The 22158-nt window shown below is 33.5% G+C and overlaps 3 protein-coding genes across 4 annotated transcripts; 1 reads left to right on the top strand and 2 right to left on the bottom strand.

The window, feature by feature from the left end:
* Positions 1-364: 364 nt before the first annotated feature.
* Positions 365-6055, bottom strand: LOC136340345 (tRNA endonuclease ANKZF1-like). Its single transcript, XM_066284372.1, has 9 exons — positions 5773-6055; positions 2867-3016; positions 2585-2776; positions 2374-2525; positions 2052-2321; positions 1772-1997; positions 1582-1723; positions 822-1527; positions 365-748 (listed from the first exon to the last, which is right to left on the bottom strand). The coding sequence occupies exons 2-9, from the start codon at positions 2976-2978 to the stop codon at positions 575-577; spliced, it is 1974 nt and encodes a 657-aa protein (XP_066140469.1). The 5' UTR covers positions 2979-3016; positions 5773-6055; the 3' UTR covers positions 365-574.
* On the bottom strand, positions 3790-5766 carry LOC136340346 (ADP-ribosylation factor-like protein 6-interacting protein 6). The gene is made up of 3 exons (XM_066284373.1): positions 5507-5766; positions 4680-4914; positions 3790-4501 (listed from the first exon to the last, which is right to left on the bottom strand). Exons 1-3 carry the CDS (start codon positions 5673-5675, stop codon positions 4402-4404), a joined length of 504 nt encoding a protein of 167 aa, XP_066140470.1. The 5' UTR covers positions 5676-5766; the 3' UTR covers positions 3790-4401.
* A 346-nt stretch (positions 6056-6401) lies between the features above and the next one.
* Positions 6402-21397, top strand: Myo31DF (Unconventional myosin ID). 2 transcript variants are annotated; one of them, XM_066284366.1, is made up of 18 exons: positions 6402-6664; positions 13257-13363; positions 14591-14764; positions 15675-15710; positions 15971-16212; positions 16512-16670; positions 16725-16865; positions 16922-17146; positions 17198-17408; positions 17654-17816; positions 17876-18032; positions 18085-18329; positions 18455-18672; positions 18720-18898; positions 18997-19251; positions 19304-19451; positions 20171-20312; positions 20366-21397. In XM_066284366.1, exons 1-18 carry the CDS (start codon positions 6576-6578, stop codon positions 20562-20564), a joined length of 3090 nt encoding a protein of 1029 aa, XP_066140463.1. In that variant the 5' UTR covers positions 6402-6575; the 3' UTR covers positions 20565-21397. The 2 variants fall into 2 exon arrangements, with proteins under 2 accessions (XP_066140463.1, XP_066140464.1); XM_066284367.1 differs by lacking the exon at positions 15675-15710 and having other exon boundaries at positions 6403-6664.
* The last annotated feature ends 761 nt before the right edge of the window (positions 21398-22158 follow it).

Raw genomic sequence — 22158 nt, 5'->3', positions numbered from 1 at the left:
GATGACACATATTAAGTATTTTAGATGGCTAAATAATAGTGTACTCTTCAATCGAAAATAATGTTAATTTGCTGTACATATTATACTCCAAAAAATCTTACGTTACTCTCGTACGATCCTTTGAATTTTGAAACACTTCATAAATTATGGTATAGAATGGTTTTTCTAATTCTATAAGGTTACTTATTTTACTTTTACTATAATTTGTTATGTGTTTATATGTGTCTGGAAATCAAACTAAAGTATGAGGAACATATACTTTTTAGGGAAAATAATGTGCATTCCAAAATACTTAATGGCGATTGAAAAAATGGAAAATTATGGATTGTGAGATTTTTCTTTATAATGCGTAAGAGTAAAATGGTTGGTTGAAACAATGATTTATTCAATAGTATTCTTTCTATAAAACCCATATCGTACACTTATTTCTCCAAACCGTGTCTAGTTTGTAGTTTTTAAATGAGACTTATGTGATTTTTTAGTTCCTGATGGAGAATTTACGATAAGTTAACATGTTGAATAAAAACGAAGTTACTGCAGCAAATGTCATTATCTTTTTATCATTCCTAGTTATTTAAATATTTATGATATTTTTCATTCGATGGCTTTTCAAACAATCTATAGAACAGAACCTATTTTCCAGATATTCGAAAGGTACCTTTCCTGCCATGTCCGAGCCGCACAAAAAACATCGAGCTATCACCTTGCCTTGGGTGTTCAAAATCCTTCTTTCTGCAGCCAATGCCCTCTAAAAAAACAATAAGAATAAATATTACACGAACAATAATAAGGTCGATATATTATTCCAGTGAAAAAATTACCTTTTCTCTATCGCTCAAATTAATAAATCTTTCCTTCTCGTTCTCCTCCTTTAGTTTCAAATAATTCTCTTTCTTTTTTTCCTTTTCCTTCTCTTTTTTAATTTTCTTCTGTGCCCGTTTTTTCTCCGCCATCTGCTCCTCCGTCAAAACATTCAACGGAATTTGAGCTTTGTTGTAGTTGTACTTTTCCGGGTGTTCCCTGGCAAATTTTCGTAGAACGTCTCTGGATAATTTACTAGTGGTACAACTATAAGGAGTTTTCTGCTCTTTATTTTTCAAACACGGATCCGCGTTATTGGATAAGAGATAATTAAGCAATTCTTCGTGCTCATTCATGGCGGCCAAGTGAAGATAGCTATTGCCTCGCTCGTCAAGGACTTCGTTGAAGAAATCGCTCGATACTTCTTCTCTAGAAATAGTAGTGGACGATTGAAAGGTGTTCAGCCGTTCTCGTAAAAGATCTTCCAAAATCAAAGAGTTGCCTTTTGTAATTGTATCTATTACGTATTTTTTTCTGGCTTCCTCTTTTTCTTTTAATTTTTGAGTTTTGCTCTTGCGCTGTCGTTTTTTCATTTGACCTCTTGCTCTTTGATCTGGAGAAAGACTGTCACCAAATTCTTCCAGGTCCTTAAATGATATTTCCAAATTTTCATTGCCGAAGCAAATCTCTTCGTCTGTGTTGGCGATGTCTTCTTCGACTTCCAAACTAAAATCCCAACAGCACGGTTTTTCACGTAGTTTACTACTTATTTTTTCTTACCTATCTAATCCTGGCAAAGGTCTATCCACAACTTCCCGGGATTTAGCCCGGTTTATACCGCACGATTTAGTTTTAGATTTTCTTTCATCTTTTTCCAGTAAGGTATGTTTCGAAAATCTGCTCACGGCCGCATTTAATGACCCTAAAAAATGTTTTAAAGTTTCATTTCAAAAACTAATTCGTTAATTACCATAAACCTGAGCTGAGCAAAGCTCCAAATGTACCCGCTTAACTTCACTGTAAGTAGCTCTGCCAGTCGAAAAAGGAATTGTCCTTAAGCGAATATCAGCTCTATCTAAAACAGGCTCCTTACCACCAAACAACACACCTTTATTATAGGGACCTGAGGCTCTATAAAATACCAAACTGCTCTTTTTCATTTCCTGTGTCCAACTTACGAGAATGCTTCGCACATGCTATAAAAGATTTCCCATATTAAATATTCTTTACTCGGAAAGTGCCAACCATACATCAATCAATGCTTGCTCATTGTACCGTCTCAGCGAAGCCCCCGCACTTTTTGGATGTGATCCTCCGGATTTATTATCCCTGCCAGATTGAGACCCACCCTGACCAGCCCTAACAGTGTAACAGTGAAATGTTTTGTGGACTATTGGAGTTAAATAATTGAAGATAGCTCCGGCAAAGTGACCCCCACCCAACATTAATATCGTCCACTGTTTGTTGTCCGAGCAGTTCTGTCGGAATCGTTTGAAGAAATCTACTTTTGAAGGGTCCTCCTATGCACCACAGATTACAATTGTAATTTGAAATACTAAATTTTAATAAAACCTTTTTGTCCACCATTAAAACTCCTCGATACATGGAGAAGACCTGCCCTTTGGCGTTTTCAAGGAATATCTTCCCTTGGGCGGTAGCAATATTTTCTAAAGAATCTTGTTCATCTTCCTCAGAATCGGAACCTGAAATACTCGATACCTCATCTGTAATTGAATTTCCAAGTTTTAAAGGATAGCACTAATAAGAAAAGGTTTTATTAAACCATTTTCAGTTCTTAAATTGAAATCTTCCTCTGCAATCGGTTCTTTACCCTGCAAAGACTGTTTTAAGTTGTAGCGATGCCAGTCTAGTTTATAGTGTTCCCGTTGTTGTTGCACATTTAAAAAGGACTCGCGGCAATAGGAGCATGACAGGGCATTTGCAGTCACTTTAGGCATCCAATTGTTGAGCTTTTCTGAAGAAAATAAGTAAACATATATATGTATAGTTCTTACGTCATACCTACAATCTTTAAACAAATACACAAAAGGCTGTTTCCACTTACCGACATTTTCAATAGCATGACCTGCATCTAAAAGAGCGGGTGTGACGAATTCATCAAACAATTCGTTAAAGGTGTCATTAAAAATGACTTCGAAGTCTGCTTTACTGACCATTCTTGTAAGGGTATTGTTTCAGGTTTAGGTTACTTATACTGCAAAGAAAATAAATGTTTTAGAAAGCTGCAGATTTATGTATAAGTGATTCTATTGTTCTTTGCTTGGTTCTTCAGCATTGTAATATGAAATATCAGGTCAAACGACCATGCAAATAAATCGACTGCATGCGGCTACGTATTACCATACATTGGAATAGATATTTCCTTACATTACTTTATTTATATTCCCATGGAAAATGTTGAAAAATATTGTTTTACTGGTTAGGCTGGGATTATCTACTTTCATATCGTCAATTCTGTTGTTACCACTCATTTTCATCTTATTTTTTCCATATAAACCATTGGCGTGGTAAGTCAATTTTAATCATAAACGTAGTTCGTTTGCTTCTATTGATTGGGAAATAATTACATTTTTGTAAAATGAAACTGAATAATCCTAGTCTTATGCTGGAAAGCATGTAAAAAAGGGTGTGGATATTTTATTGAAAAAAAAAATTTTTTAAGGAGGGAGTTACAAGTATAGTTTATTATTACCCACCCTACTAAATACAATCAAAAGTAACATCGCTATTTTCACAAAACACTAGTTTTTAAGATATTGTACCTAAGCAAATTCACATGGTTTTGACAGAATTTGCTCCCAGCGAGGCGTACCTGCGGAAATCCGAAAGAAGCGTCCTTTAACTTGATCATTATCTTAATGATCAGGCAATATGTTTAAATATTATGAGAAATTCCGGAACACCTAATCTATTCTGTTTACCATGCCGACTCTCGGGTTTTGAAATATATGTTAATAAAACTAAAAATTCAGCGATAGACCTTTATTAAATTACACATAAATAATTGAAGTGTTATGAAATTATAACTAGCTATTTATTGTTTTACCCATTTCTATTTGTTGAACAGAAAATGTATCAGTTGAAAATTGATGGCTAAGTAGGCATATTTGATTAACTTAGTTGAAATTTAAAAAATTCAGAATACAAAAACTGATACATATTATTAAAACATAAAGTCTGAAACATTCATGTAAGACATTAAGAGCCAATGACATACTATAAATTTCTGTTTTCTTTGCAATGTTTTGAAATATTTTGTTATGACCTAAATAAGGTTATGATAAATATAAACAAAATCAAAACATGGCCTATATAATATACTAATATCTAAATTTCGTAGCTAGTACACCTTATGTTATTGATGTATAGCTGTCATTTTGACGTAAAACCACGAAGCTATACACTGCTGAAAGATATATCAGATGTTACAAAATCTAACCCTACGGCAGGGTTTTTACAGCACATAATACAACACATAACATAGAAACTTCACACATTTTTTACATTCTGTGCAATTCTGTATTATGTTATGTATCTGTATGTATAAATAAATCCAGCTTAAAATGATCTATCACAGAGCTAAACTGACATATTCTTAAAATACATATAAATAGTAACCAGAAATCCGACCAAAACTGCAAAAACATAATTCAAATGAAAAGTGTGTCCTGACCGGCTCCTAAAAAACAATAATGTATTGTTTGTGATGTAAATTTTTGCAGTAACTTTGTTGGTGCAGAAATGCATGTTGGTGCATGTTGCTGCATAATGCAACTTGCATCAACATGTTTATTACATTTAATGGAGTTTAATTAAAGTTGCAATAGCTTCAGTGCTTTCTGAATTTGCAACCTTACCTATATTTTTGTGGTGACAAAGGACTTGGTGGGTTCACTCCTGGCTCTTTGGAATCCAAATACACACACATCCATGTGAAATATGTGGCCAGACATCCACACACCAAAGGCAGCCAAATGTTGCTGTGCCTTACAGCTGTTTCCCAAGTGTTTGCGAACATTACTTGGCCAGTTTCTGTTACTACCTCATATGAAATTAGTCTTCTCTCAAATATCAGATTGTGTAGAACTTCATCTTAAATGAGGGAAAAAATACCTAATTAAGTAAAACTAGGTTAATTATTAAGTGACAATTATTTTTCTGGAAGTAACTTTGTGGAAAATGGGAATATATATATATATATATATATATATATATATATATATATATATATATAAAACTTAATTTCCTAAGAGAATATTAATCTTCTGGTTTTTCAGCCCTTGAAGGAAAAACAGTTAGATTTATATGGAAACATTCATAGAATGCAAAAAAAGCTAAAAATTATATTTGTAAAGTTTCAATAGAGTAGTTAAAGGGAAAAGGAAGTAAGACTGTTTTATTATCTTGTAAGGCCAAAAGAATCGGCAATAGTTTAGTTGTGTCAAGTTTTTTTCTATCTTGATTGAATTTGTTGCAGTCTATTGGTTATTCTTATCATCTGTCTGCACTCATAAAGTAAATGGTTGGACGAATTGTGGGGATATCTTATATTTGTTAAAAGTTGGATTAATGGTAAAAGTTATGACATGATTATTAAATATGGCGTAATAATATAACCTTCAAAATTAAATTGTAACAATTTCTTTAAGTACCAAAAAATACAACTTTATGACTCTATACTTACGGTGTTCGTAAAATACCTTCACAGCGATCACCAGGATTGAAAACACGAGGCCCAAGAGGGCCAAATTTCGCTCATGGGGCACATTTTCTTCGGAATTGGAACCACGTCTTTTTGGCGAAAATCTGAACCCGTTTTTCGAATATTTCGCACTTAGAGTGCTTCCGGCCATCACGGAAATGAATTCGGGTTTATTTGTTGAAGCAAAATGCTTAATGAACAAGCAAAACGCTTATTTTAAACGGCACAAACAAAAATCTTAAACTTACCTCACCGTCTGGGTTTTAGATTTTTTCAGGGTGACGTCATTGAATAGGTAAATAAATAATCAAATCTGATATAAGCTCAGACGTATGTGATGATGATTACGTCAAACAGTGACGTGTGGACATAGTTGTTAGATATGAATGAGTAAATAATGGCCGTATTTAACTTTACTATTCTTTCTAATAATGCAGTTATAACTGAAGTTTTGGAAAAAAATAAGAATGTTAATTTTGAGTTTTGTATAAATAAGCATTTAAATTTGTAATTTTAATATGGCGCCACCATGGTGTGTCTAAACGTTTGTCGTAGCTAGTATGAACCACGAAAAATCTCGAGTGCGGTCGACGATACAGGCATACCTGCCACCTGTAGCAATAAGTTCTCATTTCAGGGAAAATTGAATTCCATTTAATAACTGTTATTTTAATAGAGACCCTATTGTAACTTAATTAGAACAATATTAAAGTGATAAGTACAATATCCATTGAAAATTTAAGAATTAGATATCACATTTAAAGTTAAACTTGCATCAAATCGGAATTTGCATATATTGAATGTTAGTCTACTTAGTAAATCACGGCACCGTAGTCTTTGACCCGTCAGACGATAACCCGATTCCCCTCACGAAGTCGACACAGGAAAAATTTCGTTACTCGCTTTCGTTCGACGTGAACTTAGTACGGTCCGCGGTCCGTCGAAACAATTGTATAGTTCGGTGTATGTTGACTCATAAGCCGCCAATTTTTTTTAAAGTGTTTTTCGAATAATGAGACATTTCTGATTTTAAAAAGTAGGAAAAACGGACATGGCAACTTCTAGGGAGGTCGGCGTGGGCGATTTTGTCCTAATGGACAAAATTGACTTGGACCATTTCATGAAAAATTTAGAAGTCAGGTAAGTTGAGTGGGCAGGTGTCGTGGTATGTCGAAAAAAAACAAAAGCATGTCGTGCCCGGCTTCTTGTTATGGCGTCGTTCTACATTGTTTAAAAAATACCCTGAAAACACTATCCCATACCTCCAAGATATGTATCAAAATACTTCAGTGATCTACTTCTCAGAGTACTCAGTAAACGCAAGTTTATCCAATTTCTTAATAAATCCTAATTTTTATTTCTTAACTTACAATGCATAACAAGGTATATGCAACTCCCTAAATATTAATAATGTTATATTGACAACTGGCTAATAGGCAGTTTTTCTTCAATTATTTTTATAGAAATAGCTTTTCCAGTTCTTATTTGAAGCAATTCTGCTATGAATATCCTTCTTAAAAGTGGTTAAAAGAAAAAAATGATAAAATAAAAATTCCTTTCCTTCCTCTGAGGATCTCTCAAGAACTAGTTATAAATCTCTAAAAGTAAGGGAGTTAGGTGTTTTTAAGATGCAGGCATTTGCAGAGAAAATTGGAAATGAATCATTAAGGAATTGAATAAATAATATCAATAAGTGCTATTTTATTAAATTCTTAAGGATTAGCATTAAGGAATAAAGAATTTCGATAGACCCTGCTTTAGTTATGAAAATTGGCATGCCCTAAGGTTTGCCCTCAAAAAATCTATCCCAAAAATCATGGGTTGATTCTATAGAAACATGTAAAAATGGGAATGGCATTTTTTTCCAATGAAATTATTCAATGACTCACTTAGTTCTATAGATTAATCAACGCTCTGAGTCTGCCTTTATTGCAAAGGCAACATTAAAGCCTCAATTGAAACTTTCTCAACAAGGAACAGATCATTTAAGTATTTTGAAATACACACTCAAGGTATTGCAAGGTAATTTTGAAGTATATATTTTAAGGTATTTTGAGATGTTATGAGTCGAGCATTCAAAGTGTGTCAAATTTGGGCTTATGTATATCTTAAACCTCTCAATTAAAAATTAAATAAAACTTCCATTGTTCGTAAATTAAATATGTCAAAGTATTTGTTCAAAGCTACCGGCTGCAATAAAACGTTGCATATGCATTTACATTCATGTGGTTTTTTAGGTAGCGGTAGGTACGACCATCATTGACGTTAGATAGTGTTATTGACGTCATATTAAGACCGCTATGTTAGGGCATCACTTTCCTAAGAAAGCATAGCTTTATGCTTGCCACCTACACAAATTTAAAATTAATGTTGAATTAAATGTTAAGCAAGTTTTGGGCAAAGTTGGCATAGTCCTTAGAACAGTGTTATATAAGTCATCATCAGGCAATCATAACTTCCTTTTTAGTTCAAATTTTGAATGTTAGTGTAGATCCACGTATTTGACTAAGGTCACCTCCTCGATTCGTACCAAGCAAAATTTCCAAATTCATCTTCATGTTTAAGTATAATTTATTTTTGTCAAACTGAATCCAAGTTTCAATGCTAAATTATGCTCAATGTAATGTACCTAGTTAAATACTTGTATATGTATATGTAATATGTAAATGAAGTGATTCATAATTTTTAACATTCTTGTCAATCTTATTTTGTTAAACTCTTGGAATTGAACAATTAAGGGAAATACCTATATTAAATTATATCCAGAATTATTACATAAGCTTACCATTCAATACAGGTCACAGAAGTCACTTTTCTTCACTTTCGACAAGAAAATCGAGCTATATATATTATTAATTTCTTTAAACGAATTTAGGTTGTGCCTAAGTGCTTAGTTGTCATGCCTGTAAGAACGTTCATTATGTAAAGTGAATATTAATTACTATTCATTAAACGGCATCCTAAATCACTTGAGGAATTTTAAAAGCTGGCTCTACATCCATATTTCATAATAAGTCCGAAAACACTTGTTCAAATAATAGACAACATACCCGTTATCTAAGATAAAACTATATTGATTAATTTTTAGAAAACACTTCGAAATGTGGATTTTAGACATCGATGTTCCTATTACATAGCCTTTGCTATTTTTAATCGATTCGTAATATATATTGAAGCATGTCAAAAAATATACATAATACTCAAAAATCCAGCGGTTAATTAATACCAATATGTACGGTTCATATTGAAACATGAATTTCAATCGATGTTCGTTTATGATTAACAAGCGTATTAATCCCGGACAGCTAAATATTACTTCTTTACATTTCACTGAGACACCACGTGCCTGACTGCAAAACTGTACATAGATACGTAATACTTTTCATTCTTCGTAATTCTGGCAATTTTACTCTTTCTAGAATAATTTTCTTTTTAATTAATTTTTTTTTGTTATCATTTCTGTAAAGTTAGAGCTAATCTCACTTAAAAGACCCATATTTACACCATGAAATTCATTAAACCGAGCATTAAACGGTATGACTGTGACCACTGCTTGTGGTTTGGGTTCAGATAAGATGATTTCATGAATGAGTAAGTTTAATAGCTAATACAGTATGAAAATATTCTTCAATCAAGTTTCTGCTAATAGTATTAATTAATTATTTTTGCTTTACTTAACTCTTTTTAATTCTATACATCTTATGGTCGGACTTTAAACGCAGGATGAAGTTTCTTATGACTATACAGGGTGTTTTGTTTAGTGCTTCCACTATTGGTATCTCCGAAATTGTGGAAATGGAAAAACGTTGCCATTATTTGAAGACTTGTGGTATGCCGTAAACGGTGTTGTCAAATTTCTTCCAAGATTCATTAAAAATGTAAAATTAGTCAAAATTTTCAATCCAAATCGAATTGAACTCTTTTTCAACCATCTTTTTCGTTTTTGAGGTATGTTCCTTTGATTTTTTTTTTAATCTTGGAAACCAAAAAGATTTGGCAACACCATGTACGACATTAAAAGTCTTACAAAATTGTAACATTTTCCCATTTAATTTAATGTATTAACAATAAAAACGATTTTTCTGTAAACCTGTCCAAAAATGAATCAGTTTTTTATGCATTTATTCCACATGTTAACTCACATTTCCAAACCAAATCTCATTTACGTTTAATTTCTTCAATTGCCTGCTTTGTTTTGTGACTAATTATGTTCAATTGTAATCACTAAAGATGGAGGAAATTGCTTTAAATTTTAATTTCGTAATTTTATTACTTACTTTAGTTTTATTACATACATCACATTCATTATCTTTATTTGTGTGTAAACAGTAAAAATTTCGAACTTACATATGTTGCTATACATATGACTTTTCAAAGTAAAAAGTAGCAAGACATATTTAAATGTTACGCCAACGAGGTGACATCATTGCAAACGTTTTCATCCTTTGCGGAATGCCTTGACATGGCTCATTATTATGAGTCATGTTAAGCAATTTAGTACGAGTAGATTTAAATTGTGTTTAATATGGAATAATGCGACTGACAATCATGCCTATACCGTGTGTGCATTGCGTGGTGTCAATAGATCGCAAGATTCGCAGATGAGTGGCATATATTCCTATCGACTAGGGATATCGTTAAAATTAGTCATATTTTTTGTAGTTAAATTATTAACGTGGTGCTAACTTCAACTTACAAGCGAATTTCGATGGAAAAGTGGAAATAGAGCTTTGGTATTGATCACGTTTCCTGATTCTATGAAAGCTTGATGTGAAAGATAACGGCACATTAATAACTTGGCCCTCAATGAGATAGCCGACAGTGTGTAATAAAAGAATGTATGTCAGGAACTCATCAGAGAGAGTTTCGGTTAAATTGGGTTAAAGTTGCTCAACAAAATTAGTCATTATAAGACCAAAATAAATCCCAGTGGTTCCAAAAATGTCTGAACAAAAGATGAAATTTTCATTATTTGAAAAATTGGAAAAAATCTGTGAGATTTTTTCAAATTCTTCGCAAATTATGAAACACATATATATCTCAATTTCAAGCAATAATGTTTTATCAATCAAGGACAGCACTAACAAACCTGCTAATGCGACCAGATTTTGTGTCTAGCAGGAAGTGGATAGCAATGCACTAGCTATTATAGATTAGAGTATGTAAACACTATTAAAAACTTGATAATTCAAGGAAAGTCTGATGTGAAATTTGAACCATTTTAATTAACGAAAGAACTTTTGCCAGTCAATGTTGTCCATTGAACCGTGCGAGACCTAATGAAGCAGCATACAGTACTCGTTTACTGATTAGTCTTGCTCGATGGTACTATTTCACTTAGTTCCGGTCACGGTCATGGTTTCTCTTGTCAAAATTGGTAAAAAAAAAAGGTGCAGGAAATGGTAAAAATGACGACAAATTGCACAAAAGCAATTCCTCATAGGAAATCGACGGAGAAATGCACTTTTAGACTTGCAAGCGTATACAAAAGTCATCAATTAGGTAACGCCGGGTTGCATTTACCGCCTGGCTTACTTTCCTTTTCAAGCTATTTACATGCCTGGGTTGTGTAAGTTTGTTGTAGTATAATAATTATTAGTGCAAATCCTTGTAGCAATTATTATTACGTTACCAAAAGTTTGCAGTAGATGTACTTTTAAGTATTTTCCGATATATTTACTGAAAATTATAAGTGTTAAATATAGACGTGAATGACACTGAAATAGACTGCCGTACTCGGCGTGGGAGTAGGACCACACGGTGACAAGCATAACAATTATTACTTAGCAGGTTTGTCTCCTTTTCAGCTCAACTGCAGTTTGTATTGAGGTTTCATTCGAAGTACCCATGTGCGTACAGAGGACTGAAATTTGTCAGATATTCAGCAGATATTTTAAATGATAAATTGATTTTCTAGCTTGAGGTATGAAGTTGAACCCGGAAACATGTATACAAGTTATGCTGATATCAGTTTTAGTAGTAATTCAGCATTCCTCATGATTGGTTTCAAATGTCGTGAGCCAACCTGAACTTGTGGCAAACCTATTTACAGGACTAATACATATTCGGTTTTTGAACATGAGAATCTAGAATGCCTATAGCTTTTACTACCTGAAATGTGTATGTATCAATGCAGATCATTGATTAATTCCTTCGTTTCCATGGGAGTGATCTTTTAAGTAAAGTTGCCAGAACTTCGAGCTATTTGCCGTTACCCTCACAGTGTTCTTTTATTTCTTTAGTACCAGAATATCGTATAATCACGATGAAACAGTGTTTTAGAACCGAGAACTTCAACTATTTATTGCTTGCCTTGAACAAGTTCATGAGCACCACACCACTTGGTGCCCTGATGTTATTAATATCGCATTTTTTTCTTCATACCCGAAAGAAAGCTGTGCCGCACATTATTTGTTCGTGGTTAGACAGGATGAATGTCTGTTTACAAATAATACTAGTGATACACGTGGTTGTGTGAGCTATTTCTCATAGATTATAATCAGTGTGGTAAAATGCACTACACAAATATCTGTCGACCGAAAACGACCGGATAACATTGAAATTTATGGTGTTTGGATCGCAATGTTTGATTTCCTTTTTTGGGTGTGTAATATTGTTCCTATATGCGCCTTCGTAATGGCAAGGCAACAGTCGTTTTTCGATAAATACTATAGAAACTGCTGTTACTTTAAGTCGTGATAAATATTATCTACTAAATAATACTTAAAAACTTTTTAATTTTGGTATTACTGGATAACGAGTGAATTGCTGCACAAACAATTTTTAATTTATAACCGACGATTCGTTTTAGCACCGTCATTTATGAGACCCCGCTTTATAGGGATTTTCACGGAAGACTAATGCTAGCACCTAATAATAATTGTTTTTAACACAAAAATATGTATCGAATCTTTCGTCTATTTAAACCGACACCATTATAATTTAAAGGAATTCTCATGTTGGAAAAAAAACAATTAAAGTGAAATTGAAGTGATCCAGAACCTGAACAAAAAGGGTCCAATACTTCGTATATCAGACAGAAATTTAATAACCCACCGAAAGGTTACCGTAAGGTCACACCACAGGACTCAGTGGACGCAAAAGGTTAAAAATTACATTTCAAGAAGCCTGGAACATAACGATTCCCTGTGTCATCTTTGTTGTCATGTATGCTTTAATGGCCCATCATTTTACGTATTATATTTTTACGATAAATATCGGATAAAACATTTTTACGGCCATGACATGTCACTCTTGAAAAGAGGTGAGGCCATAATCCCCCAAACGGTGGACCTTTTCGATAGACATAAAAATCAAATTTGAGACTCATCGTGCTCATAAATCATCGGAATTGTTATGATCGTTTTGTTGCCAACGAAATGTGATTTGGTTCATCACAGAATAATCGAAATCACACTTTAAAAAAAGATCGGTATTAAGGAAAATGACCGGCACAAATGGTAGCCATTGGGCGGAAGTCTCGTTTTGAAAAACTATTTGTTTTTTCACTGTTCTTTTATTACCCAGGAAGAACAATCGGTTCAAATTTATTATATACAAATATGCGGTTTTTCTTTTATATCGGAGAAGCTGCAGATGATGGAAATGTGTGTTTACGGTTCGATCTTGGAACGACTGGTCGTGATCATAATTTCGTATCAAACGATTGAAGGTTCTCTTTCTCATCATTCTTTTCGGACAAACTATAACATTTTTGTTTATGCTTTTACAGATTCAAAAACGGCTTGATCTACACTTACATCGGAGAAGTATGCGTCTCTGTAAATCCGTACAAAACTATGAACATATACGACCAATCCTATGTGAATAAATACAAAGGTAAGGTGAAATCATTAATTGCATATATAGTAGTTTTATTGCGCTTCTTTTTTGGTATTTGTGATATCATGACAATTAAGTGCAGACATGAAATTAAGTGATAAGAGATTGTCGCACATCCTATACAAAAGAGAAAGGGGTAGTTAAATTGATTACTTAAGAGAATTCCCAATAAATAGGATCTTACAAAAATATTGTGAGTAAATACTCCGTTTTAAGGTTTTTTTCCCATGGTTTTGCTAATAAGCGCATATTTTGATTTTGGAAGAGTACCGCTGTGAAATAGGTTTAAAGGGGAAAATTTTCGATTTCTAAAATATTCACATCTTCCGCCACTGTGCTTTCACATGAATTTATCCCTTATCATTGGTTATATACCAAAATATCCTGCAAGTAAACAGCGCCCTAGATATAGTTCTTGAACTTATTGATACAGATTCAGACCCAGATTTAGTAGATAAGTGAAACTAAAAACTCTCCGTTTGAAACTTGATTCTCTACGTCGCTGTATTGTTTCACCAAACCAGAGACTTAATAAGTATATTTTTAATTCTTCAGTTTCATCCAGGGGTGCATGTTCAAAATACTTATTAAGCAAGTTAAATAGAAAACCGGTGCACAAAGTGTGAGAATACAAAGGGACTGAAATCGATGAGAAAAATTGTATTTGTCATGTTAATTTGAACGGCTATCAAAGCAGGAAATCGAGACACGACGATCCCTTTATAACCGTATAAACCGATGCAGCGACAGAATAACATCCCATATTACGGGGACGATTTCTCTTTTTATTCTCTATGTATTTTTATAGAAAATCGATCAAATGCAACAATGTTTTGTTTAATCCACTCACCTAATGATTGATGAGTTTTGGTATTTATCGTTCCTTTGTTATAACAATTGCTGGAAGACAATTTAACACTGTACACCGAATATAGAGAATAACGCTTATCTTTTGTAGATTTACTACGCTTCATATATCGTTTCAGTTCACATCTTAAAATAAACATTACCTACCTAAAACAATACTGAGAGTATTCCGGTAAAAATAAATGATTGCCGTAAACTTGGATACATGGGAAAAAAATGGGCAGTAAATTGATTCATCTGACAGTACTTGAAAGCGCTTCCGTTCGGTTTCAAAAGGATTGAATATAATCATTCATAGATATATTGAAACAAACAATAAATATATTTATTAATAAAAAATTATTTGTTTTTCTGTAGGCAGAGAATTATTCGAAAACCCTCCGCACATCTTCGCTATCGCGGACGCATCACACAAAGTGATGAAGCAACAGGGCCGGGACACTTGTATTGTGATCAGCGGCGAGTCCGGATCTGGCAAAACTGAGGCATCTAAAATTATTATGAAATATATCGCTGCAGTTACCAATCAAGGTAAGATTTAGATGTAATTAGAAATACTTCGGTGAACTACAATTGGCACATGTGTATTATCCATTATTAGAAATGCACTTTCTTGATGCAATCATTGAACCTCATAATTAAATCAGCCTTGAATTTATTTAATAATTGCGTAATCAATTATACTTCTTGAAATCGATTTAAGATGTTCCACTTTTGTTAATCACATGAATAACATGTACGTATGTACAGATTGCCAGGACATATTTTAAATATCGTTTTATCGTATAATTTTATGATCGACGTGATTTGCCTTGAAATTGTGCAATCGCATATAAAGTAAATTTTTCCAGAGACATTTCAATACGTGCACATTTAGATAATTTTTGCGAGAGAATCATGAATTATAGTGAAATTCGCATTAAACCAGTAGGAGTTAATTTATTAATCTGGTTCTAATTTCAACTGAATGGTAGTTTCCATGGAAACATGGAAAGCGAGCCTAGGCATTGGTTAGATTCTTGGTTTCTATGGTAACTCACAGTAACTCACCTATAGCATTTAATTAGGGAGAGATTAAAAAGTCTCTAAAATTCGAAATTATTATAAAAGTTAAATAAACTTGTCTGATTTCACTATGTTCTCATCTTCCTAGGAAAGAGAAAATCTTAATAGAATATATTCACTACCTTTAATTGGTCGACGTTATGTAACGTCGACCTGCGTATGTTTCTTTAATCTAGACTAACTCATGTAAGAATAGTCACTACAATGCAGACAATAAATTATTCCTTATGGAAATTTATGAGCATTTATTTTACAGCTGTTGTTACGATGAAAGTTATGGATTGTTATCTAATACTGTACCTACTAAGCTTGATCTAGTGATCTATACTGCTAATAGTAGCGGTTGAATAATTACTTTTATATACTTTTTTCTTAGGGATGTTGCCTCGTCTGGACGGGACTGCCAGAGCAAGTAATTACTGGGTGTCTGCTTAAATGTTTTGCATTTTGTTGACCGCAGTATGCATTGGAACGGGCAAATATCTAATATCTTTGATTGCTCACACAGTGTATACTATCAATACGTGTTAACCGTTCCTATTTCTAACCTCTTTTTACCTATTTTAACAGTCACTTTATCCGAATTGGATGATCGTCACCGAGTGTTCATGTATTAACACATACATATATAACTGACATCAATGACTGCCTCATTAATTGTATAAATTACAGAAGGAAAACACGAAATTGAACGTGTCAAGAACGTACTGATTCAATCGAACGCTATTTTGGAGGCCTTCGGCAACGCCAAAACCAACAGGAATGACAACTCTTCGAGATTTGGAAAATACATGGACATTCATTTCGATTTCAAAGGCGACCCCATTGGAGGTCACATCAGCAATTACCTTTTGGAGAAGTCCAGGGTGACGATGCAGCAAGGTGGAGAGAGAAACTTTCATTGTTTTTATCAGGTGAAGAGATTAGTTAGGATTGTGTAGTTTCTAATAAAGAATTAGAAAATACATAGTTTATTTAATTATTTGTAGTTAAATTTAATTTATTTTGTTGAACTTGCAACAACTTTCTGTTATTGTATTGGATTTTAGATACTTATGATTTAAAAACTTGCTTGAATATAATCTTCGGTAATTTCTTTTTTCACTTATCAGTTTAAATATCTTTTCCATAGAAAATCATACACGATATTTTCCTAATTTTAATGCAAAGTAAGGAACCATTTGAGTTTTGAACATGCAATTTCTTTCTATAGTTGTTAATGGGTGGAGGCGATGACTTACTGAGAAAACTGAACATATCTAGACACCCAGACCAGTACTTCTACATCAAGCAAGGAAACGCCGCTAAAGTGGACAGCATTAATGACAAATTTTTGTTTAGAGAGGTTACCACCTCTTTGAATACCTTACAGGTAAAATTTAATTACTTCATTCAAGACTTCTTATTCTAAATATGTTCTATTTAGTTTAGCAAAGAAGACCAAGATACTTTGTGGAGAGTTGTGGCTGCGATATTACATTTGGGAGAACTGGAATTTAATTTAGTCGAAGACAAATTGGAGTTGAAAAAATCAAAGAATGTCGATGATGTTGCTTCTTTGTTGCAAGTAATGATAGATATAAATTTATTAAATGAATCTATTTATGACCATAAATACATTAGGTAAGAAAAGCAGATTTGGAGACTGCTCTATGCGAGAGAGTAATAGCAGCTAGAGGTGACATTATGAGAAAAGAACACACAGAGTCGGAGGCGTCATTCGGCAGAGATGCATTTGCCAAAGCCATTTACGAAAGGCTTTTCAGCTGGATCGTAAAACGAATTAATTCTGCCATTGCGGTGGATGCCCAAAACTTACAGAAGGTTTATCGCAGTTCTCTCATAGGAGTACGTAGTTTTTTTAGTTATTTTCAATAAAATTACACGCACTTTGAACAGGTTTTGGATATTTACGGATTCGAAATCTTCGACAATAATAGCTTTGAGCAGTTCTGCATCAATTATTGCAACGAGAAGTTGCAGCAGTTGTTTATTGAGCTAGTTTTGAAACAGGAACAGGAAGAGTACAATAGAGAAGGAATTGCGTGGACCAATGTGGAGTATTTTAACAATCAAATTATTTGCGATTTGGTTGAAGCACCTCATAAAGGTAAGATTAGGTTTTTTGATGCTGGTAGTTAAAGCAAGAGAACTAGTGCTGCCATCTATTTGTTTGTATAATAGAGACGGCAAAAAATAAAAATTATTAAGTAAAATTTCAGAAATAACCTTTGTGTTGATAAAAAACAGATTTTCTAGCATAAAAACTATTTTACTATGAAATTTCAACTCCTTAAATGGCACACAAGTTTTAAGTATTTTCAACCCTCTTCCATTAATAATCCGCCCTTTTAGGTGTAATGGCAATCATGGACGACGCCTGCAAAATGACAGCTGAAAAAGTAACGGATGAACTACTGCTGGAGGCCATGGACAAGCAACTTAAAACCCACAAACACTATATGTCAAGACAAACTAAAACTACCGAAAAGACATTGAGGCACAAAGTTGATTTTAGGTAATTCTTGTTTTGCGCGATTGTTAAAAACACTAAATATCAACTGAGTCGTTGTATAGGATAACTCACTATGCCGGCGATGTAACATATTGCATCGTAGGCTTCCTCGACAAAAACAAAGATACCCTCTTTCAAGACTTCAAAAGACTGCTTTACAACTCCAATGATTCCAACTTGAAGGAGATGTGGCCTGAAGGGGCTCAGCATATTAGCCAGGTGCGTTTTTAATAATCGTTTCACAATTTATGTTAAAAACACGTCATTTCAGATAACAAAAAGGCCGCCTACAGCGGGAACTCTGTTCAAAAACTCCATGCAAGATCTAGTCAAGACTCTTATCAGCAAAGAACCCCACTATGTGCGATGCATTAAACCAAACGAAGTCAAATCAGCTTCAGCTTTTGACTACGAGAGGGTGAAACATCAAGTCAGTTATTTGGGACTTATCGAAAACGTACGAGTTAGGAGAGCCGGTTTCGCCTACAGGCAGCGATATGACAAGTTTTTAAAAAGGTTTTTAACAAATCGTTGACTAATTTTTTAATTTTCGTGGAAATGATCTTCTTAGTTTAGTTATAAGGACATTGATATTTTTTGACACCTAAGTGTAGTGATTTCTTCTAACATTTAGATTTTAGGTACAAAATGATTTCCCAATACACCTGGCCGAATTTCCGTAATGGGTCCGATAAGGACGGAGTCCAAGTGCTGATGGACGAAACCGGGTTTGGTAACGACGTGAAATATGGAAAAACTAAATTATTCATCCGGTCACCACGTACATTGTTTGCACTAGAAAACTCTAGAAACGAACTGATTCCTAGTATAGTGACTTTGATTCAGAAAACTTGGAGAGGTAAGTGTGGTAAATGTGATTCTAAGGTTTTAACGCTGGAGTTCAAGGATACCAAGCACGACAGCTTTACAAGCGCATGAAAGCCTTAATGGTGATGGTGGAAGCTTACAGGTTGAAGAAAATGCGAGTTTATATCAACCAACTGCAGGTGAAATTCCAGCGCGCCAAGACCATGAAGGACTACGGCAAAAGTATTATCTGGCCAGCGCCACCTAAGGCATTACACGTAAGACACATTTTTTAACGTCAAAGAACTGACTTCACGTCATAATACATATACTGTTGTAAGCAGTTTTTTTTTTTAATTTATAAGTATTGTTTCAGAATACTGCTCGTCTCTTCCGGATGGCGTTTAACAGGTGGCGTGCCTATATGATTCTAAGTAAAGTGAATAAATCTGATTGGCCTCAGATGAAGTTGAAAATTAGTGCCGCTAGCGGGCTGATCAATAAAAGACCCTACTATGGACTGGATCGGAAATGGGAAGGCAACTACTTGTGTCGCCTCGATGAGAACAGCAATTACACCCTCTACAATGACGCCGTGAATAATTTGAAGAACACAAAACACTTTAGTCAGGTGGGTTTTTGGTTTATCATGATCAGTGAAAGACTAAAAGTTTATGTTTTAGGTTTTGTTTTCCTCCTACGTGACCAAATTCAATAGATTCAATAAAGTGGCCGAGAGAGTGATGTTGGTGACTGACCAATTTATTTTTAAACTCGACTGCGAGAAGTTTAGGAACATGAAGGAGGGGGTACCATTGAAAGACTTAACCGGTAAGTTAAAGTTCATTTTGAATTAATTCCAAGGATTGAAAAAAATTACCTCCAGAAAGCTGGGACGCACACATTCTCTATTATAATTTCATACTTTACTTGATGATCGCACATGTTTTAGATATCTTTCTTGTGGGCCTTATGAATGTATTTGGTACCTCAATATAACACATTTAGCAACACATAATTACTTAATTTTTATTTTTTTATAAATAATGTGGTTTAAATTGTCAATTAAAAGATCCAAGTTTATACTTTTCAATTGTTACCTTCGCTACGTCGTTACGCCCGTATTTGTTTATCGCTGATACAACGTGCACATTTTTTCTCATATTCTTTTTCATTTCATAAGCTGAATTTAAATCTAAGAGTGGCTTAAATTAACACTTCAACTGGAGGGCTTGCCAATGTAAACTACGTTTTTTATAGCTGACTACAATTACTCATGTATATTTGAATTGACGTGATTTTCGACAATTTATTTTCATAATTGGAGCTAGCAATGTTTACTACATTGAAAGTAATATTGTAAAGTCTTAAGTTATCTGAGAATGCGAAGATCGGAAACTGTTTCCAATAGCTGAAACATTAACATAAGTTTGGCCTCAACTATTAATGGCACAATTTTTTCGGTCATTTTTTTAAATATTTTTTATACATATAACAATATGTGTTCTCTAAAACAAAAAAATCTCACTATTAATCATTTTTGTTTGCAGGAATAAGTGTAACCCCAGGTCAAGACCAATTAATAATTCTTCATTGTCCTGGTGGCAATGATTTAGTGGTGTCCCTACATAGCTTGAAGCAGGAGGATCGAATCGGGGAATGCGTGGGCAACATTTGCAACCAATTTTATAAGTAAGTCTTTAAATTCATTTCTAAGGAATGCTAATTAAAATTCCCGATTTAAGACTACGCAACGCGGACTTACCCGTGAAGGTGAACAAAACTGTCCAATGCTCCTTGGGTGGAAAACAACGACTTGTCAATATACAAGTCTCGGCCGAGATCCAAACGGCCACCTTCAGAAAAGATGGCAGTAATATTTTATATGTGATTCCCTCCAATTTTGCCATTATAGAAAATGGTAACAATCACTTTAAAAATTAACAGTCAAAAGATTTAAACGGAAAAAAACTTTAAAAGAAAGTTGCCTATGATTGATTGCATCGAGCGGCTTTCAGTATTTTACAAATCCAAAGATTTTACCACTATTTTCTTATTGACTTGTTCGCGAGTCATAGTGCCTTTAGAGCGCCTTTTTATAACGCATTTAAATATTTTTGAAGTGTTTTTTAGAGGAAATTTTGACGGCATTTGTTGCGATCCTGAACTATAGAACGTTCAGTTTATTTGGTATGATTATGAAAGCATCCTTGGTTTCCCGCTAGTTACTGGGAAGATTTCTTTGATCGTGCTATAAAATTTATCTGTGTTACGCTTTGTATTATTATTCTATTGTAGGTAAGCCGTACTTAACGATTTTAAGCTTTAAGTGCTTCCGATTTGCTACAGAGCGACCCGAAATAGTGTTTTGGGGGCGCCAAGTTAATTTTGTTATTTTTTAGGTGATTTCTGTTTTGTGTACAACGATTTTTTTGGTCCTCGCATGGTTAAATAGGACATAATGTGATTTTCTAGTAGTTCTTCCAGACTGGGCTAAAAACCTTTATAATAGAGTTATTGTTTATTGTTATTATTAATGCTACTTACGATTCAATTAAGAGATTTGTTATTATTGTCTACTTATTCTTATTGTTTCGTTCTGAATTTTGAAAGAGAATTTTACAGGTGCCATCAAGTTTTGAAAGACGTAGGTAATTTTGTATTAGATTGCAAAGGATACTTATTTATTATTAGTCAGTCATGTGCCTTTATAAGAACTTTATTTTATACAAATTTTTGAGATATACATATTATTAAATAAATCATTTTTACTCATACATTTTGTTTTTTTAAAGTGCCACTTTGTCTTTTTGCATATTTCTGAGAGTCGACTACAGACACCCTTTATTAAAATTTCGAAATATGGTATGTATTAAATCAATTTTTCATGCTAATAACCGATTTTTTTGTACTTACATTCAACTGATGGCCAGTTCTTCAAAATTTTGTTAACCGGTTTGTGAATAACGTACAGTCAAGGTTAAATATCAGTCAATTAGTTTTTGTCAATTACGGAGGTGTTTCATAAGGGTATCTTTATTTCCACAGTTGGTCGAACTTTACTTTAAAAACTGTCAAGTTTTTTGGAACCAAATCAAATTAAGTTAAATTTTTGTGTTTAAACGTCATTAACTAGTGGTTGAGTTTTATATTACATAACATTAGCAACTCTGTATTACAGTTAATATTTTTGATTTCCATATTTTATTATTTAAGAATGAACTCATTTCTGTCATAGGAATTTCTCACATCAATACTTAGAAAAGAACGATGCTCATCAAATTATTCAAATATGTAAATAACAAGGAAATGAATATATTCCAGAACTTAATATCATTTTTTTTTATTTTCAGGTGATAATTTACAGTGGGTTCGTTTTATCGTCTTATCAACGACTATCTGTTAAGATATGAAACAAGTGTTTACCTTTCATACGCAGAGATTATTAGGTATTTTAGTTGTTTATTTACTAAGTTATTATTTTTTAGATAACAACGCAAATTTGATAATGTAATATAGGGACTATTGTTGATAAGCT

This window comes from Euwallacea fornicatus, chromosome 7, assembly GCF_040115645.1.
Source record: "Euwallacea fornicatus isolate EFF26 chromosome 7, ASM4011564v1, whole genome shotgun sequence".
Taxonomy (NCBI): Eukaryota; Metazoa; Arthropoda; class Insecta; order Coleoptera; family Curculionidae; genus Euwallacea; species Euwallacea fornicatus.
The sequence above is the reverse complement of the archived record's forward strand: the minus strand, read 5'-3'. Positions and strand labels throughout refer to the sequence as shown.

Bases quoted from the DNA above. Each gene is read 5' to 3' on its own strand.
- LOC136340345 (XM_066284372.1), bottom strand. From the start codon at position 2,978: ATGGTCAGTAAAGCAGACTTCGAAGTCATTTTTAATGACACCTTTAAC. The intron at 2,777-2,866 runs GTAAGTGGAAAC...TATTTTCTTCAG, and splicing joins TCATGCTATTGAAAATGTCG to AAAAGCTCAACAATTGGATG. The intron at 1,998-2,051 runs GTATGGTTGGCA...AATCTTTTATAG, and splicing joins ATGAGCAAGCATTGATTGAT to CATGTGCGAAGCATTCTCGT.
- Myo31DF (XM_066284366.1), top strand. From the start codon at position 6,576: ATGGCAACTTCTAGGGAGGTCGGCGTGGGCGATTTTGTCCTAATGGAC. The intron at 17,147-17,197 runs GTACGTAGTTTT...CACTTTGAACAG, and splicing joins ATCGCAGTTCTCTCATAGGA to GTTTTGGATATTTACGGATT. The intron at 19,452-20,170 runs GTAAGTTAAAGT...TTTTGTTTGCAG, and splicing joins ACCATTGAAAGACTTAACCG to GAATAAGTGTAACCCCAGGT.
- LOC136340346 (XM_066284373.1), bottom strand. From the start codon at position 5,675: ATGGCCGGAAGCACTCTAAGTGCGAAATATTCGAAAAACGGGTTCAGA. The intron at 4,915-5,506 runs GTAAGTATAGAG...CCCTCATTTAAG, and splicing joins GAAGGTATTTTACGAACACC to ATGAAGTTCTACACAATCTG. The intron at 4,502-4,679 runs GTAAGGTTGCAA...ATTGTTTTTTAG, and splicing joins TTGTCACCACAAAAATATAG to GAGCCGGTCAGGACACACTT.